This window comes from Eleutherodactylus coqui, chromosome 4, assembly GCF_035609145.1.
Source record: "Eleutherodactylus coqui strain aEleCoq1 chromosome 4, aEleCoq1.hap1, whole genome shotgun sequence".
In the NCBI taxonomy this organism is placed as follows: Eukaryota; Metazoa; Chordata; class Amphibia; order Anura; family Eleutherodactylidae; genus Eleutherodactylus; species Eleutherodactylus coqui.
Window position 1 is genome coordinate 139,263,095 of NC_089840.1, and position 16,444 is coordinate 139,279,538.

Consider the following 16,444-nt stretch of genomic DNA (forward strand, 5'->3'; position numbering starts at 1 on the left):
CCAATACCCAGCCTGTGTATAAATGCAGGCTGGGGTCCCATTGATTTTGGTGAGAGCTGCTTCTGCAATTAAAAGCAGTGGCCACTACTCAGGGTCAGAGCAGCAGCTTCCGCACAACCTCTGCCCCTTAACAACTGTCTGCTTACTGTAAATTGAGGCAGTTGGGGAAAGAACGCTTCCTGCCCTGCTCCACCTTCATTCCGACAGCGCTGTGAGTGATGCCAGCGATACTTGCTCCTAAGTAAGTACTGGAGTAAGCATCACTGGGACGCGCTGCAGGGCATTGCTTGCACAACAGCGCGGTCCGTCTAAGTGGGGCATAAGTGTCCTTTTACACGGAACAATCAGTTGTGGAAGGAACATCCGAGTCTTTTGCTCTTAAAAGATGCCCATTTACACACAGATAATAGTTTACATTTTTTCATCATGGCTCGTTTGGTCCATCATTGGTCTGTCAGGGGAATCTGAAAATGCCTGGGAATAGTTTGCGAACGACAGAATGATCGCCTTCTACACAGAACAACTAGCAAACAAATGATGTCTGCATAAAATGAACAACGACTGATAAGTGGACAAATTATCGTTCAGTCATTGGCCATGTTTATGCTGAACGACTGTCTTTCGTTTTTGCAGAATTTAGTGATTATTTGAATGCTAATCGTTCCGTGTAAAAGGGTCTTAATCAGTGGCAATGCTGGACCGTATAGTGACACACCCTATGGACAGGGAGGATGGTAACACCCAGTTGTCGATGTATTTATAAAGTTTTAGGAGAAATAACAGAGGAACGGCTTAACACAAAGGGCTAATAAAAGCTGCTCCAGGATTGTTATAGTAAATAATTGTATTCTCCATTATATAACACACTTAGGCCGCCTGCAGACGGCCGGGTCGGATTCCCTGTGAGAATTCTCGCAGCGGGACATGATCCACGCCCCTGCAGGGACCAGTGGGGCGCTCACCTCTCCTGCGGCTCTGGCTCTCTGATGTGCCGGCTGCCGGCCAGCCGGCGCATGCGCAGGGGGAGCTGGCGGCCAGGGAGTGACATTTCTGTGTGGGCCTCTGCGAGACCCACACAGAAACAGAACATGCCGTGATTTGTTTTCCGCGTGTGATTTCACGCGGACAAATCGCGGCCGTCTGCCTAGGATTGCGTTTTTTAATTGTAATCCCATGGCAGCTTCCACGGGCGAAAATTCTGCGGGAAATCCCACCGCAGAATTTCCGCCCATGTGCAAGGGGCCTTATGAGGAAAGCTGACAGCTCTTCTTTAGCCAGTCACCCAATCCTTATGTGTACAAGGCCAGTATAGAGTACTAAAGAAACAAGAGTATGTAATGATTTAATGACAGAAGACCAAGAGCTATGGGGAAGTAAAATGTATAATTCAGACCTGGGATAAATTTAAGGCATCCGCGTGGGATACAAAATCTCGCTACAAAACATCACTCATGTGAAAGAACCCATTAGAAACCATGGGCTTCACATCGTAGCGATGATTTTGTAGCCCATCCAGATGCAGCCTCAAGGAGTACTCCAACATTATGCAGCTGTGTACCATACAGCTGCAAGCAAAGTCTATAGACTCTAGTGCAAAAAAAAAAAGAGAGAAAGGATGTCACTTAGTATGTTATTTTTTGTGTAGATCATTCTTTTAAATATAGCATGATAAAGAGGTAGGTAGACACATACCACCTGAACATATGTTAAAAGGTAATTTTTTTGGCACACTGGCCTGTGTCCAAAATATACTTGCTAGGAGTATTCACAGCGTGTTTACTGCATGTAATTAAAAGTGGGGTCTGAACTTAGTCTACAGATTTGCATTGCACTGTCATTCAGGGGCCCATGCACATGTACACTATTACCAAAAGCTGGAAGTTATAGCCATTATAGACTCAAGGAAATCTCAATATCGCATTCTTCAATTTCATAAACATTCTCGGTATAATTAACTCTTTTTATGTCTAGTTACATTTGTGATATGAAATAATTAAACACTGTTTAGTGTTGCTGACTTTCTACCTCCTCTCTTATAGACTCATTTCATCTACTTGAGTGACCACACAGAGAAATGTGTGATATGTTAAAAAGACTCTGTCCCCGTCTTTTTGCCCCCCTCTCTGAGAGCACCATAACGTAGTGCCTGTCAGATTATCACAGTAACATGCCTGCTGTCTGGATCTGTGTAGTTGTGCAGCGTCCGAGGAGCCGGCCCCAGCCTAGGAGAGTTTGGGCCTTGTCATGGGGCTCTACCGTCTCCCACCCGGAAGGTAATCAGGGACACGTCCAAGGGCCCGAGGACAGGCTATTAAATAAGCTAGGCCCTGGACACACTGCATCCTTTATACCTCTTCCATTTTCTTAGTCCACAGACTGAAGGTGTCTGTGCGCCAACAGGCTCCCAGAATACAAGAGAACCCCAAAAGAAGCCGCCTCACTCATTCACCTTGCAACCACATATATATGACAAGGTCACATGACAGACCAAAAGATACATTTCCAGACATGACCCAGACGGTAACCCATTCAGTGCTGCAGCTATGCAATACACATCATATTCACTCACATGGAAGACAGTGACAACACATATAGCACAAGACAACGGACCATTCAGACATGTCTAGCAACTTTTGTACATAAACTTCTGTACATTACAGTAGTAGTGGAGAAACTTGCCTTTTAACAGTAGCAGTACAAACATAGATGACTACTTGAAAGTAGTCCTGGATATTCATGAGCTGCAGCTACCTACCACGCCCCCCCTCACCCCTCCTCCTGTAGACACTGATTGTCCACTGCCTGTCTATTACTGTGCATAGAAAGAGCGTCCAATCATTGGCTGGAGGGTGGTGTGGGTGTGGCCAGCCTGCAGCTCATGAATATTCAGGACTTGTTCTGGTCTAGCTGCTACTAAGTTTTTTACTACACAGCTTTCTTCTTCCAGTCTTTTTCTACTTCTCTATGCTTCATCTTCCCCGTTCGTAGGTATCTAGTAGAGATGAGCTCTCCCCTGCTCCCCGCTGCGACTCACCTGTCAGCCGCAGCGGCACCCGAATCTTTACCCCCGAGCACAGCGATACTCGGATAAAGCCAATTACTCGAGCGAGTAGTGCTTATCCGAGTACGCTCGCTCATCTCTAGTATCTAGCTATTTTACCTCCCCTACCCCCCTGTTTTTTCTTTGTATTCATTTATTTTTATAAAATTTGTTACTTGCTTTTTTAATTTGTTTGGATTGGATGCAACTAAATAACAGGAGAATAACACAATATGTGAATCCCTTTCCTGTTATCCAGTTAGAGACAATACGACAAGTTACACAATTTATTTTATTACATTTGTTAAGTATTTGATATTTTATTGCATTCATGTTTCTTGTATTTCCCTGAAAGTGTCAATAAAAATCTTTTGAACATTAACTCCTGCACAGATCCACACAGCGGAGATATCAGTGTAATCAGTATCGCAGGCGCTACCTTATGGTGCTCTCAGTGAGGGCTGCAAAAACATGGTGACAGTCTCTTTAAGCATTTTCCATACTGCAGTTTTATGGGCCACTGTAACATGAAGGCAGAATGAATGTGTCTAGAATTAGGCTGCCTGTCCACGGGCGTATTTTCATTGCGTTCCCTGTGGCGATAATCTGGCCGCGGGGAACGCAGTGAAAGCTTTCCATAGCGTTGCTATGGAAAGCGCTTCCCCCTTGTCCACGAGTGGAGAATCATAGCAATCCTCTGCTCGCGGGCGGCAATTCGAATTGTCGCGATTCTCCGCGGTGAGATTGGCTGACAGCGGAGATCTGTCTGCCGGCTTCTGCTCCCGGGCGGGTGAATGTGTGTTCTGGGGAGTCTGACATGTTAACGCAGTGGTTGTTCAGCCTTTCCTTTGTGATACTTTATGAGCCTCATGACAAGAAAAAAAAAAGTAGAAACTATTGACAGGAAGTACAGATGAGGAGATTTTGGCTGTTTTCAAAGCAAGTGAGGGCAGCCTGAAGGTCTTCACCCGCACCCTTGTCACTGCCCATTTAGCGGATGTTTAATTCCTATGCGCGATTATCTTATCTGACAGTATTGCACATGCCTGAGTGTCTGAGTAACACCTGTATTACCAGTCCTGTTCCTGCATGTCTTACAGGCCCAGCTGAATGAAGATCATTTAAAGTGCAAAGTGGCGAATCTTGAAAACCAGCTCTTCTTCTACACTCAGGTATGCTACATAGACATAATTCATTTCTTTTCTTACTCTATTTGTTTTCGCAGCCCCCTGTTATCCTCTGTACGTAAACTACAAATACATTGTTGCAGATATGTAATTCAGGAGAGGAACCTGTCAGCATGCATGATCTTGCTGTTTAAACTGCGCTTATCATGTAGCAGTCATGAAAAACAGGGTTTTATTACCCCCCCCCCCCCTTTTTTTTTTTGAGGCAGTCATCCTGATATTCCGGATTACACATTTCATGTCTGATATTATAATTTATTTCAGTTGATCCTCTTAGGCCGCCAAAACCAAGCCCTTCAAAGAGCGATAGATACCGCCCCCTTATTCCTCCACTTGAAGTCCTGCCCACAGTGCCCACAGAGCAAAAAATGTTATAGCTGCACTATGGCACGGTCTGGATGAGCACTGCTACATTAGCTCAGACTAGTTTATGTAAACGTGGTGACAGGTTCCCTTTAACACACTTGTCAAACACAAGGCCGCCGCCTCACACTGTGGCCCACAGGACATGCATCCAATCCAACAGGAATTCTACTCGCCCAGCCTGCAGCTCTGGTCCTGCGGTGGTAGTGCAGTCTGTGACCGCTGACCTCTTCATTCCGGCATCTGTGTGCACTGCCTTACACAAAGTGCAAACTGCAAGGTGAGAGGTCAGTGTTCACAGACTTGGCAACGACTGCCAAACCGGAGCTGCAGGCTTGTTGAGTGAAAAGCCTATAAGGATGCTGCCTGGCAAGAGGCCAATAGGAGAGTTGCTATTAATACTGTGGCCCCTATGGGGGGCACAGTTACTACTGGGGCCACTATGGGAGTTACTATTACTGCTGGGGGTCCGTTTTACTACTAGAGCCACTACAATGAGGGTCACTTTTATTACTGGAGCCACTATTACTGCTGTGACCACTATTACCACTATGGGGGTTACTATTAGGGCTCGTTCATATGTGTGTAAGCGCTTTTCGGTTGTGCAAATATGCTGCATATATTTGTGCAACCGAAAATCTTACACCTGCACTTTGTTGGCTACTCTAGCATATTTTTATATGCACAAATGTACTAAAAAAAGAGCAGACAGGCCCATCAAAATGGTGCACAAATACGCGATGAATAGACAGATTTCCTGCGTATTCACTGTGGATTTGCGCCCGCTCATTTCCTTCAATTAACTATTACGGTGCGGAAAACGCACCAAAATGGGTCATGCCGCATATTTTTTCATGCATTTGCACATCATGTGGAAAAAAAAATAAGTTCGTATGAACGAAACCACTGAAACCAATGGGTTCTATGCATAGCGTGTCACACGAAGAATATTTGTAATACGCTCCTGTAAATGAGCCCTTGCTATACAATTACGATCGGCTCTTAGAAGACAACCATAAGGCTGATGTGGCCCTTGGTGATGATGAGTTTGTCACCCCTGGTTTAAGTGAACAGTAAAATTCCAAACCATGTAAGGCCCCTATATGTGCAGCTTCCTTTCTCAGGGGAAACACCTGCCATGGTGGTAATGAGGATGACGGGGTGGAGTCAGATATGTGGTTTATTTGGACTAGTTGGTTTTATTTACTCATGCTATAAATATCTGTCCACCCATGTTTCATTCTTCTGGAATGATGCCAGTGTGTTCTGGTATGGGAGGTTCTTCACAGCACTGTGTGGTTAGTGAGGACATAAGATGATAGCAGGCGGGTTTATACAGATTGTGCTTCCTAGTTAAACGCTGAATACTGTTATTGTTCAGAAATAGAAAAAAAAATAAAGTTTGTGCACCCTTTATAATCCACGGCTTTCGTTGACTATGTAAAATTGTGCAACAGTGAAGTCCTGAAAGTCAACATGAGGGATCACTGAGACTGAAGACATTAAAGTTGTCATCACATCACTGCCAGCACTGTCATTTCTCTACCAGCACACCTTTGCTTCTGTGGGTTCTATCCTGTCTAGCTAAGGTTAATGTCTTTGGTCCCGTCTAGTTAAGTTAATTAGTCCTGCAGCTGTTACCTCTGTCAGCCAATCAGTTTCTCCCCACTCCCTATATAACCCAGCTTTTCCTGGATGGGAGTGCCGGTTATATATTTCAGTGTTCATGTGTAGTTGTCTTTTATTTGTTGTCAGTTTGTCCCTAGTTTTCTATACTCTGGTTCCCCTCTGACTTTAGTCCTGTCCTTGTGGAAGTAGTAGGGTCGCCCCATTCGGTACAGGTGCTCCGCTGCTATGTGGGTTTTGTCGAAAGGGTTTAGAGTGCCCCGTCTTGATCGCTACCCCTTGCTTCTGTTTGGTCCTGCGTCTAACCACTTATGTAGCAAGCAAACATGTCAGTACTGACTGCTCCAGTACCAAGTCATCTCAGAGTTAGCAGTCCAGAACGAATGTAACAAAAGTGTCCTGAAGAGCTCACATTCTGCTTCAGCTCTGCTTCTCACAATAGTTCTCAGCTTTTACAGGAATAAAACTTGTTTGCGGTCTATTAAAGATTCTGCAACGTTTCAACTTAATTTGCTTTAAATTCTTTTCATTTGTAAGATCTCAAGATCTGAGTGCTGACAATGATTAATACTTATATGTGCTATTCTCTCACATTCTATGCTGTATATAGTGATGATCAGCTTCATAGTGGTAGGCAAGTTGTGGTGACAGTGAGGTACAGTTCAAACCAAGCCTGACCTGCCTTATTTTGGCAGCAAAGATAAATGTGTAGTCTTTATACTCAGGCAAAACACTAAATAAACTCCTGCTCATGGAAGTGACAACTAAACACCTGATGACCTAACTACCAGCCACCTGAAACAAAATAATCAGTGACAAGTGTTACCTTACAGGTTATAGTGTGTTAGTGCAAATAATAAGATTTGCTATACAGTATGCTTCTGGGGTCCAAATTCTTAGTTCTAGGATAAGCCAAGCTCGGGAGATTAGTTTCAAAAGATATTATAGTGGCAAAATCTGGAACTTACATAAATTTCGCAAGAATGATCCTCCCCTTGGAGTTTAGAAATTCTCGCGTTCCAAGAGCCATAACTTTTTCATTTTTCCATTGACACAGGCATGTGAGGGCTTGTTTTTTGCGGGACAAGTTGATGTCATCAGTTTTGGGTATATATAATGTATTGCATAACTTTTGTAAAAAAAATTTGTAGGGAGATTGGCGGAAAAAAAGAAATTATGCCATTTGTTCTTCGGATTTCATTTTTACAGCGTTGAGCGTGCAGAATAAATAGTGTGATAACATTATTCTCTGAGTCAGCATGATTCCGGCGATACCAAGTTTATACAGGTTTTTTATGTTTTGCTATTTTTGTACATTTACCGTATATACCGGCGTATAAGGCGACGGGGCGTATAAGACGACCCCCCAACTGTCACCTTATACGCCGGTATACAGTGGAGAAAAAAAAAAAAATTTTATTACTCACCTCCCACGGCGTTCTGTCGCTCGCTCCGGCAGGATGTCGCTCGCTCCTTGTCCCCGCCGCAGCATAGCTTTCTGAATGTGGGGCCTGAAATCCCCGCTTCCAGAAAGCTAATACACACGCCAGCAGCCATGACATCATTGAATGGCTGTGATTGGCTAAAGCACACGTGGCTTCAGCCAATCACACTATTCAATGACATCATTGAATGGGTGTGATTGCTAACACGTGCGCCTTTAGCCAATCACAGCCATTCAATGATGTCATTGAATAGTGTGATTGGCTGAAGCCACGTGTGCTTTAGCCAATCACAGCCATTCAATGCTGTCATGGCTGCCGGCGTGTGTATTAGCTTTCTGGAAGCGGGGATTTCAAGCCCCGCATTCAGAAAGCTATGCTGCGGCGGGGACGAGGAGCGAGCGACAGCCTGCCGGAGCGAGCGACATCCTGCCGGAGCGCGACAGAACGCCGTGGGAGGTGAGTAATAAAATTTTTTTTTTTTACACTTTTTTTTTTTTTGTATTACCGGCGCATAAGACGACCCCCGACTGCAGAGCAGATTTTTCGGGGTTCAAAAGTCGTCTTATACGCCGGTATATACGGTAAATCTTTTTTTTTCTTGAAGGTTAGCTTTTGTGTCGCCACATTCCAAGAGCCGTACTAATTTTATTTTTCCATTGCCAGAGCTCTAGAAGGCTGTGTTGTTTGCGGGATTAACTCTAGTCTTCATTTATCTAATTTTTAGGAACATGTAAAATTTTGATAGCTTTTTATTCCATTTTTGCCAGGGTCAAAATCTGTAATTCTGGCATGTTTATTTTTATCTTTCACTGCATTATCTGAGCAGTATAAATAATGTATTAAAGTAATTCTACCGGCTAGTACGATTATACCAATACCAAATTGTAATAGCTTTTTTCTTTTTAGCTACTTTTTTCACAGTTTAAAAAAAAAAAAAAAAAAAAATTATTATTATTATTTTTTTATCCCTGCATTCAGAGACCCCTAGCATTTTAATTTTTTTTTTTTATCAACGGAGCTGTGTAATGGTTTTTATTTTGCGGGATGAGTTGTACGTTTTATTAGTACCATTTATTGATCTGTGCAGAATTTTATTTAAATTTATTTTTTCCATGTTGTGCACCCTGCAGATTAACCTCTTCCTGCTTCAGGATTTTCATTTATGTCCTGCAGCGTCGGGGTATGTATGAAGAGAGATCGCGGCGCATCCTCTCTTGATACAGCGCGGGCTTCAGCTGTTTATTACAGCTGACACCTGGGGGCAATAACTGCAATGGTACAGCATTACGTCATACAGCAGGAGGGAGCAAAGCTTTGCTAGTTGTGGCCCCAAAGGGGGACTTAAAAAAAAGTAAAAATCAATAAAGTTTTATTTATTGTAAAAAAAAAAAAAAGAGTAATAAAAGTTTAAATCACCCTACTTTTGCCATATCTATAACAAAAAAAATCTAAATCATAAAAGAAAAATACATATTTGGTATCGCTGTGTCCGTAAAAGTCCGATCTATCAAAGTATTGCATTCTTTACCCCACACGGTGAACATAGTCCGAAAAAAAAAAAGAACGCCAGAAATGCATTTTTCTAATTACCCTGTCTCCCAGAAAAAATGCAATAAAAAGCGATCAAAAAGTCATATGTATTCAGAATTGGTGCTAACGTAAACTACAGGACATCCCCCAAAAATGAAAAATAAAAAAGTTATTGCACGCAGAAGATTTAGCAGAAAATAGTTAAAAAAAATTAAATGTCTTTGAAAACAAACAAGAAAAAAAGAACTACAGCAAAAACAAAAAAAACTATACAAGTTTAGTATCGTAGTAATCGTACTGACTAGAGATGAGCGAGCGTACTCGGAAAAGCACTACTCGCTCGAGTAATTTGCTTTATCCGGGTATCGCTGTGCTCGGGTCTGAAGATTCGGGTGCCGGCACGGAGCGGGGAGCTGCAGGGGAGAGCGGGGAGGAACGGAGGTAAGATCTTTCTCTCCCTCTCTCCCGCCCGCTCTCCCCTGCTCCCCGCCGCGACTCACCTGTCAGCCGCAGCGGCACTCAAATCTTCAGACCCGAGCACAGCGATACTCGGATAAAGCACATTACTCGAGCGAGTAGTGCTTTTCCAAGTACGCTCGCTCATCTCTAGTACTGACCCATAGAATAAAGTTATCATGTCATTTTTATTGCAGTTTGTGCGCCGTAAAAACAGGACGCACTGAAAGATGGTGGAATGTTGTTTTTTTTCCATTTCTCTGTACTTTAAAATTTTTTTACGTTTTTCAGTACATTATATGGTACATTATATAGAAGCATTGAAAAATTCAACTCGTTCCGCAAAAAACAAGCCCTCATGCAGTGACGTCGCTAAATAATTAAAGGAGTTATGATTTTTTAAAAGGGGGGAGGAAAAAACGAAAAGAGGGGAAAAAAAAGGGGCCACGTCATTAAGGGGCTAAATAATGTACTAACTTCCTTCTCTGGGTCATTACGACACAGGGACTCCACATGTGTAATTTTGTTTTTAATTTTTTACAAAGTAAAGGGAGAAAGGTGTTTTTATTTTTTTTTAATTTTTTTACTAGTTTTTTTTTTTTTAACTTTGAAATTTTTGGCCCTTTACGGGACTTCCACAGAGACCCATCAGGACCCCCTGATCACATTGCAGTGGTCCGATGGTATCATACATGTGGCGGTCGCATAAACCATGTTATGTAAAGGGTTAACACAGCAGAGATCAGAGGTTTTCTCCATTCTCTGCTGTTTAAGAGCTGGTGCCCGGCTATCCTCTAACAGCCCATCACCAGCTCTCCCTGCCACAGGGACCATCGGCCAGCTTCTGACAAGCCAATGGTCTCTGTGGCAACCTGTAAACAAAGCAGTGCAGGAGTTTAAAAAAAGAAGCGGAAAGTTGCCGGCAGATCGGTAATATTTGCCTGTTTTTTTTAAAGTATCTGCACTGTTCTCTGTGGGACTGTGCAGGCAGAGCACACTGCCACAGCTTATGGCATTGTGCTCTGCAGGTCCCATAGTGACACATAGCCCGGAAATCTTCCAGGCTATATCACTATGGGCAGTGGAGCTTGTCCTGGAAAATTTCCGGGCATGCCACTCAAGGGGTTAAAGAGTGAGTGCTTAGGGGTGCTCATGTAGGAGAAATAATCTGGAAGCATGAACACAGCAGATGAACATATAACCTTGTTGAATTTAATAAAAAGGCATTTGTATGCCCTATCCCTGCACACAATGTAGATATCTGGAGGCATAACTACAATAGTATTATTCAAGATGCGCATGACCCAATTACTTTATGGGATCCTATTCTTCTGGAATAATCTCCACTCACATTTGCTGAATTGTGTTAATGTCAAAAACAGGAAAAATTGAGGAGTTCTAAAACTTTGTCCAGTAGCATTATATATGGGCTTGATGGGCATACTCTTTACAAGCTGGATTTTTACTGGAATGATGTGTGGGTTGGTAGTGGGACCCATCACTCCCTCTCAGTCCAGTATAGGACTTTCCTGGTTCCCCAGTCAGTGCTGCTGTCTCCACTGTCTGGGTCAGAGCCTGGGAGCGAAAACAAGTCCACTGTGTACTTCTGATTGTTTGCTGACAAACGTTGTATGCTATTGCTAGGTGAGCAAAACGTTGTTTAGTGAGCGCCCAGCCGGGCAGGTGTTTTATTTCTGTTTATTGCATAAAGTTTAGGTGCTGCACATGGCTTTTTCTCAACTGATCTTTGGTTGCTGGAATAAAATAAAGCTGGACGGACTTTATATGGACCGTGTGAGCAACTGTGTCCTTGCTGTACCTCACCCCCAACACAGACATGGATAGAGTATATATATTTTTGTAGCACTGCAAATATACTTTAGGCAATTAACATTGATTCATCAAATGTCAGTCTCTTTTGTTTTTTTAAATGGTTAGGGCTAAAGGACAATGTCACGGAGTACAGCTCTGTGCACTTGTGTATGTACAGCGACCATATACTGCAATATTGGCTTTGTCAGACTTCATTTGTGTTCTGTTATAATCTACAGTAAAGAGCTGGAGGCATGAGCAGCTACCATAGGGTCTCATGTACCTATGTGTGTATGAGCCCTTATGTGGAGTTATTTTTATGAAAATTCCTAATTGAGATCTTTTTTCATAGAGTTTTCCAAAAGCAAGTGTGAAACAGCTTCTCTTAGAGATGGAAGCCCACAAGATGAAATATCAGGAGAAAGCCAAAGAGTCACTTCAGAGGTTATCAGATGATAAAATAGCCACAGAGAGAAAACTCCAGAAGGTGCAGGTTTGTACTGAAATAGAAAGCTGCCCGCTGACAGTATAGGCTGTTTTGACAAGTGCAAATTTGTGTGTAAGCCATATATTTCTCAACAATGGGACTGGATCATGTCAGGAGCATGCAGGAAATGCCATTTCTTTTCGTAAAAAGAAAAAAACCTTACTTTGCTTCTTGCTATAAAAAAAAATTGTTGCCAACCGTGTAATACCTTTTTTGCTTTGGCCCTTTTCAGTTCTACTTTATATCGTCCACCGACCACCATGTGAGATGTGAGATGAAAAATCACTCTGACCACTAGGGGTCTCCATTCCTTCCATTTTTTTTGTTCTCTCCTTTTGTCATGGGAAATCTGTCTCTAGTAACAGAAAAACAAGACAAAACACAAACAGTAAAGGAAGGTGATGGAGGTTTATTGAGAAAATAAAAAGGGAAGGGAAGGAGGAGAATGGAGAGAAACTAAAAATTACAGATATATCCTGCGGAGGGGAAAGCAGTGAAAAATGCCATATACAAGTCATATAATGGCCAGAACTGGTGCTACTGCTCATGTACACGGCAGCTGAGAGTGCAGGTGTGCTGTAAACCCAAGAGGGAGCAATGTGGTTCAACCCTTTCCTTGAAGCAGTTTCTATGTAGGCTGTGGGTACTAACTGCATGTATGTTGCTACATTATATTTCACCCAAAAGTTACTATATCCATAACCTTACAGTGTTTGATGCATCTCAAATTGCAGATGTCATTATCCGTATCTTCAGATGAATGCGAGTTGTGGAAAGAAGAATATGAAAAGCTGAAAACAGACTGGATTGAACTGAGCGACAAACATAGTCATCTAAAGGACGAAAGGAACATTCTCCATAGCAAACTGCAGGTAGTAAAGTGTTTACTAAGGATAAAGGTGGCCATACACCACCAACAACCGTCTGCTGAACAACTGTTTATCCAACAGGTGTTTCCTCTGGATTCCCCATGTACATGAATGCTCAGCTTGGCCAAATGTTAGTATGTTTAGGGAGTTGGGCAGCAGATAGACATCTCCGGTGGCAGGATCTCTCCCGGATCAAAATGATCGGCTGTTAAAATTCAACGTCTCCGATCCTTCTTTCCCCAGAAACTATCTGTCGAGAGAAAGCTGAGAAACCCCCATACATATTAGTCATTATTGGTGAGTTCAGTAGAGTAGGCTCTGGTGTGTACAAAACCTACAGTACAACTATTTTAGTAATCCCACACAAACTAATATGTAAAGTGTTACTGGTTTATTGCCTTTTGTTTGCCTTCTATATACATTTCTCTAGCAGCAACAAGGTGTACAATACCAGAGAAGTAACTATGTGGCATTGACAACTGATTTTTTAAATTTTCATATATTTTTATGTAATCCCTTCATGCTATGTGCCGTCCATGTATGGCATTAGTGCCATAATAACACTATAAATATAGTACAGTGGGGAAAGGCCTATATACCACCAGATGGTACCAATAAAAACCTTAACTCTCCTTTAAAAAAACAAAAAAAAACAAGCCCTCACACCGCTGATGGAAAAATCATAGCTCAGAATATTTCTTTTTATCCCCCCCCAAAAAAAGTTATAAAAGTTTTCACTCTTTATATAGTATTGTGTAAAAGTTTTAGGCAGTGGTGGAAGAAATGCTTCAAAGTAAGGCCTTCTTCACACAACCGTATATACACAGCTCTTGTAGCTGTGCTCAAAAATTGCGACCATCTGAAGTATTCTATTCCTATGTATTCATTCTGATGAGCGATTGTTGGCTGTGTGAAAAAAAATCGTGTTGAGTAAAATAGGACATCGGCGACCAAAAACGGCAACTGATTTTATACGACGTATGAAAAGATAGGTCTTGGAGGGGGGAGGGAGTTTAGTTGCGTCCAATGCTGGCTCTATTTAAGCATTAGCAGTCATTCCAAGGAACTCTGCCACTAAGGGATTTCTGCGCTGCAGTGTATAGTTTTGTTGATACACTACTGCCGCCTGTGTGGGATAACCTCCCTTTATACAGCACAGGTACAGGATGTTTATTACAGCCGGCACCCAGCGGCAACAGGTCCACTCAGCTATGTGACAGATCGGACCCATCAACCATTTAAATGCCCCGAACAAGGAGATCACAGGGAGCCGTGCAGGTGTCATGGCAGCCGCGAGCCTTCTGAAATTCCCCAGAGCTGTCTTGGCAGAATGCTTATCAAGCCATCCCTGTTGGATGGCTTGGTAGACTGTAATGCTATCACAGGGGCAATCAAAGGATCACTACTATATATACATGTGTATATATATATATATATATATATATATATATACATATATATATATATATATATATATATATATATATATATAAAGCTTTACTAATTGTAGAAAAAAATAAGTTCAAAAAAACCCTTTTGCTATATTTATTAGTCACAGTGGCAGAAATAGTCCTTATATACTTTCATCAAATCACCGAAAGGAACTCTAAACTAAAATATAACTTTTATTATTAAATCTCAAAACTTGTGACCCTACATTGACTCTTATGGCACAGATATATTTCTCCTACCTTTGAGTGGTTTAAATAAAAGCACAAATAAAAGTAAATACAAGCCCTTAAGTTTTAAGATTTAATAATAAAAGTTATATTTTAGTTTAGAGTTCCTTCCGGTGACTTTTGCTATATTTACAACAAAAATAAACAAAATAAACAAAAATACATATTTCGTATTGCTGTGTCCATAAAAGCCTGATCTATCAAATTAATGCATTATTTACCCCACACAATGAAAATCATAAGAAAAAAAAATAAACGCCACAATTGCACTTTTTTTTGGTCACCCTGTCTGCAAGAAAAAAATGAAATGTATTCCAAAATTGTACCAACGCAAACTACAGGACTTCCTGCAAAAAATGAGCCCTCGCACAACTATGTCGACGGAAAAAAAAGGTTATTGCACGCACATAATGGCGGCATAAAATTTTACTCCACTAAGAAAAAAGGTTTTTAGTACAATATAGTGTTAATTAAATAGTACCATTGAAAAATACAAGTCATCCTGCAAAAAACAAGCCCTCATACAGCTAAGTCGATTGATAAATAAAGGATAAATAAAGTGAATGAACAAAAGCGAAATCTAAATCAAATCAATACATTGTGACCTCCTTTTGCATTCAAAACAGCATCAATTCTGTGTATATTTGTACGAAGTCAGGAATTTTCAGAATTGGTTGGATGTATGATTAACCAATTATATCAAACAGATAATGATCATTTTCATATGTGGATTAAACAAACAGTCATTAACTGACACAGCTGTGTAGGAGGCTTAAAACTGGGTGAGGAACAGCCAAACTCCACAAAATAGCAAGACTGACAGCAACAAGATGTAAGCCAGTCTATTAGACCCTGTCTCCAGCTGTCAGAAGTATACTATACTAATGTATAAATAGTGCAGTGTAGTATACAAGCAATTGAGTGATTGCATCTTCAAGTCCCCTCGAGGGACAAAAGAGTTGTGCATATAAAAGGTACTGTAAATTAAGTTTTTAATAAAAAACAGAATTCTAAGACATGTTTTTCCCTACAACATCCACTTTTATGGAAAAAATAATTAGGTATCATCACATTTATAATGACTTCTAGTATAAAAAATACTTTGTCCATTAACCTGCATGGTTGAATGGTTTGAAAAAAAAAAGTTTGACCCCTTAGTGACAATAGAAATTCTGTCCTTGTTTTTCAAACCCTTGAGAATATTGACCATATAGAGCCCCCTATGTAAGTACTGCCCATAGTACGGTCATTTTCTAAACTGCTCTTGGAAAATGAAATACCGACACTGGAGAGAGTTTTCATTAAGTAAAATGTCATTCACAGACCCTTCATGGCACCGTTTAATGGCCGGTCTCTTTGTGGAATGTTCTTGTTTTGATTATTCCTTTGCTTTTAGTGGTTTGGATCTCAGGAATCACAATGTCAACAGCTCCATAGTCGGCTTCAAGGACTGGAAAAAAAGCAGATTGAGCTTCAAGCCTCCAATGAGCACCTTCAAGAAGATAATGAACTCCAAGAGGAGCAGCTGAGATCTCTACAAGGTTTACTTAATTTAATTCTATTAAGAATGCCCCTATTAGGTCTTATGACTCCATAACTAGGTTTATGGGCTCATAGGACAGGGATGGGGTGGTGGTACTGAATCTGTGACAGGTTTCCTCATACACAGTTTCCCCATTCCTCCTGTCTGCCCATGAAGCCGCCATTCGATCCATTGAGAGAATGCCTCTCATTTTTTATGCACACACGAAGAAGACAGTATATGTGTGCAATGAGGAGAGGCGTTCTCTCAATGGATCGAATGGTGGCTTCATGAGCAGACAGAGGGAAAGGGGAATCTGGTGGGTATCCAAATAATTCCTCTGGACTCAGTACCCACTATGCTACAAGCCAATAAGCTTAGTTTATGGGGCTCATAAGACCTGACAGGTTTTCTTTATCCCTTAAAGG

General features: G+C 41.6%; 1 protein-coding gene across 3 annotated transcripts in view; it reads left to right on the forward strand.

The window, feature by feature from the left end:
• The window catches only part of TRAF3IP3 (TRAF3 interacting protein 3), an 83,857-nt gene that overhangs the window by 52,188 nt on the left and 15,225 nt on the right, over positions 1 to 16,444 (forward strand). For all 3 annotated transcript variants that reach the window (XM_066600206.1, XM_066600205.1, XM_066600204.1), the window contains exons 8-11: positions 4,141 to 4,212; positions 11,812 to 11,952; positions 12,681 to 12,818; positions 15,891 to 16,035. In XM_066600206.1, coding sequence (XP_066456303.1) covers positions 4,141 to 4,212; positions 11,812 to 11,952; positions 12,681 to 12,818; positions 15,891 to 16,035 — 496 coding nt within the window. The remainder of the gene's footprint in view (positions 1 to 4,140; positions 4,213 to 11,811; positions 11,953 to 12,680; positions 12,819 to 15,890; positions 16,036 to 16,444) is intronic.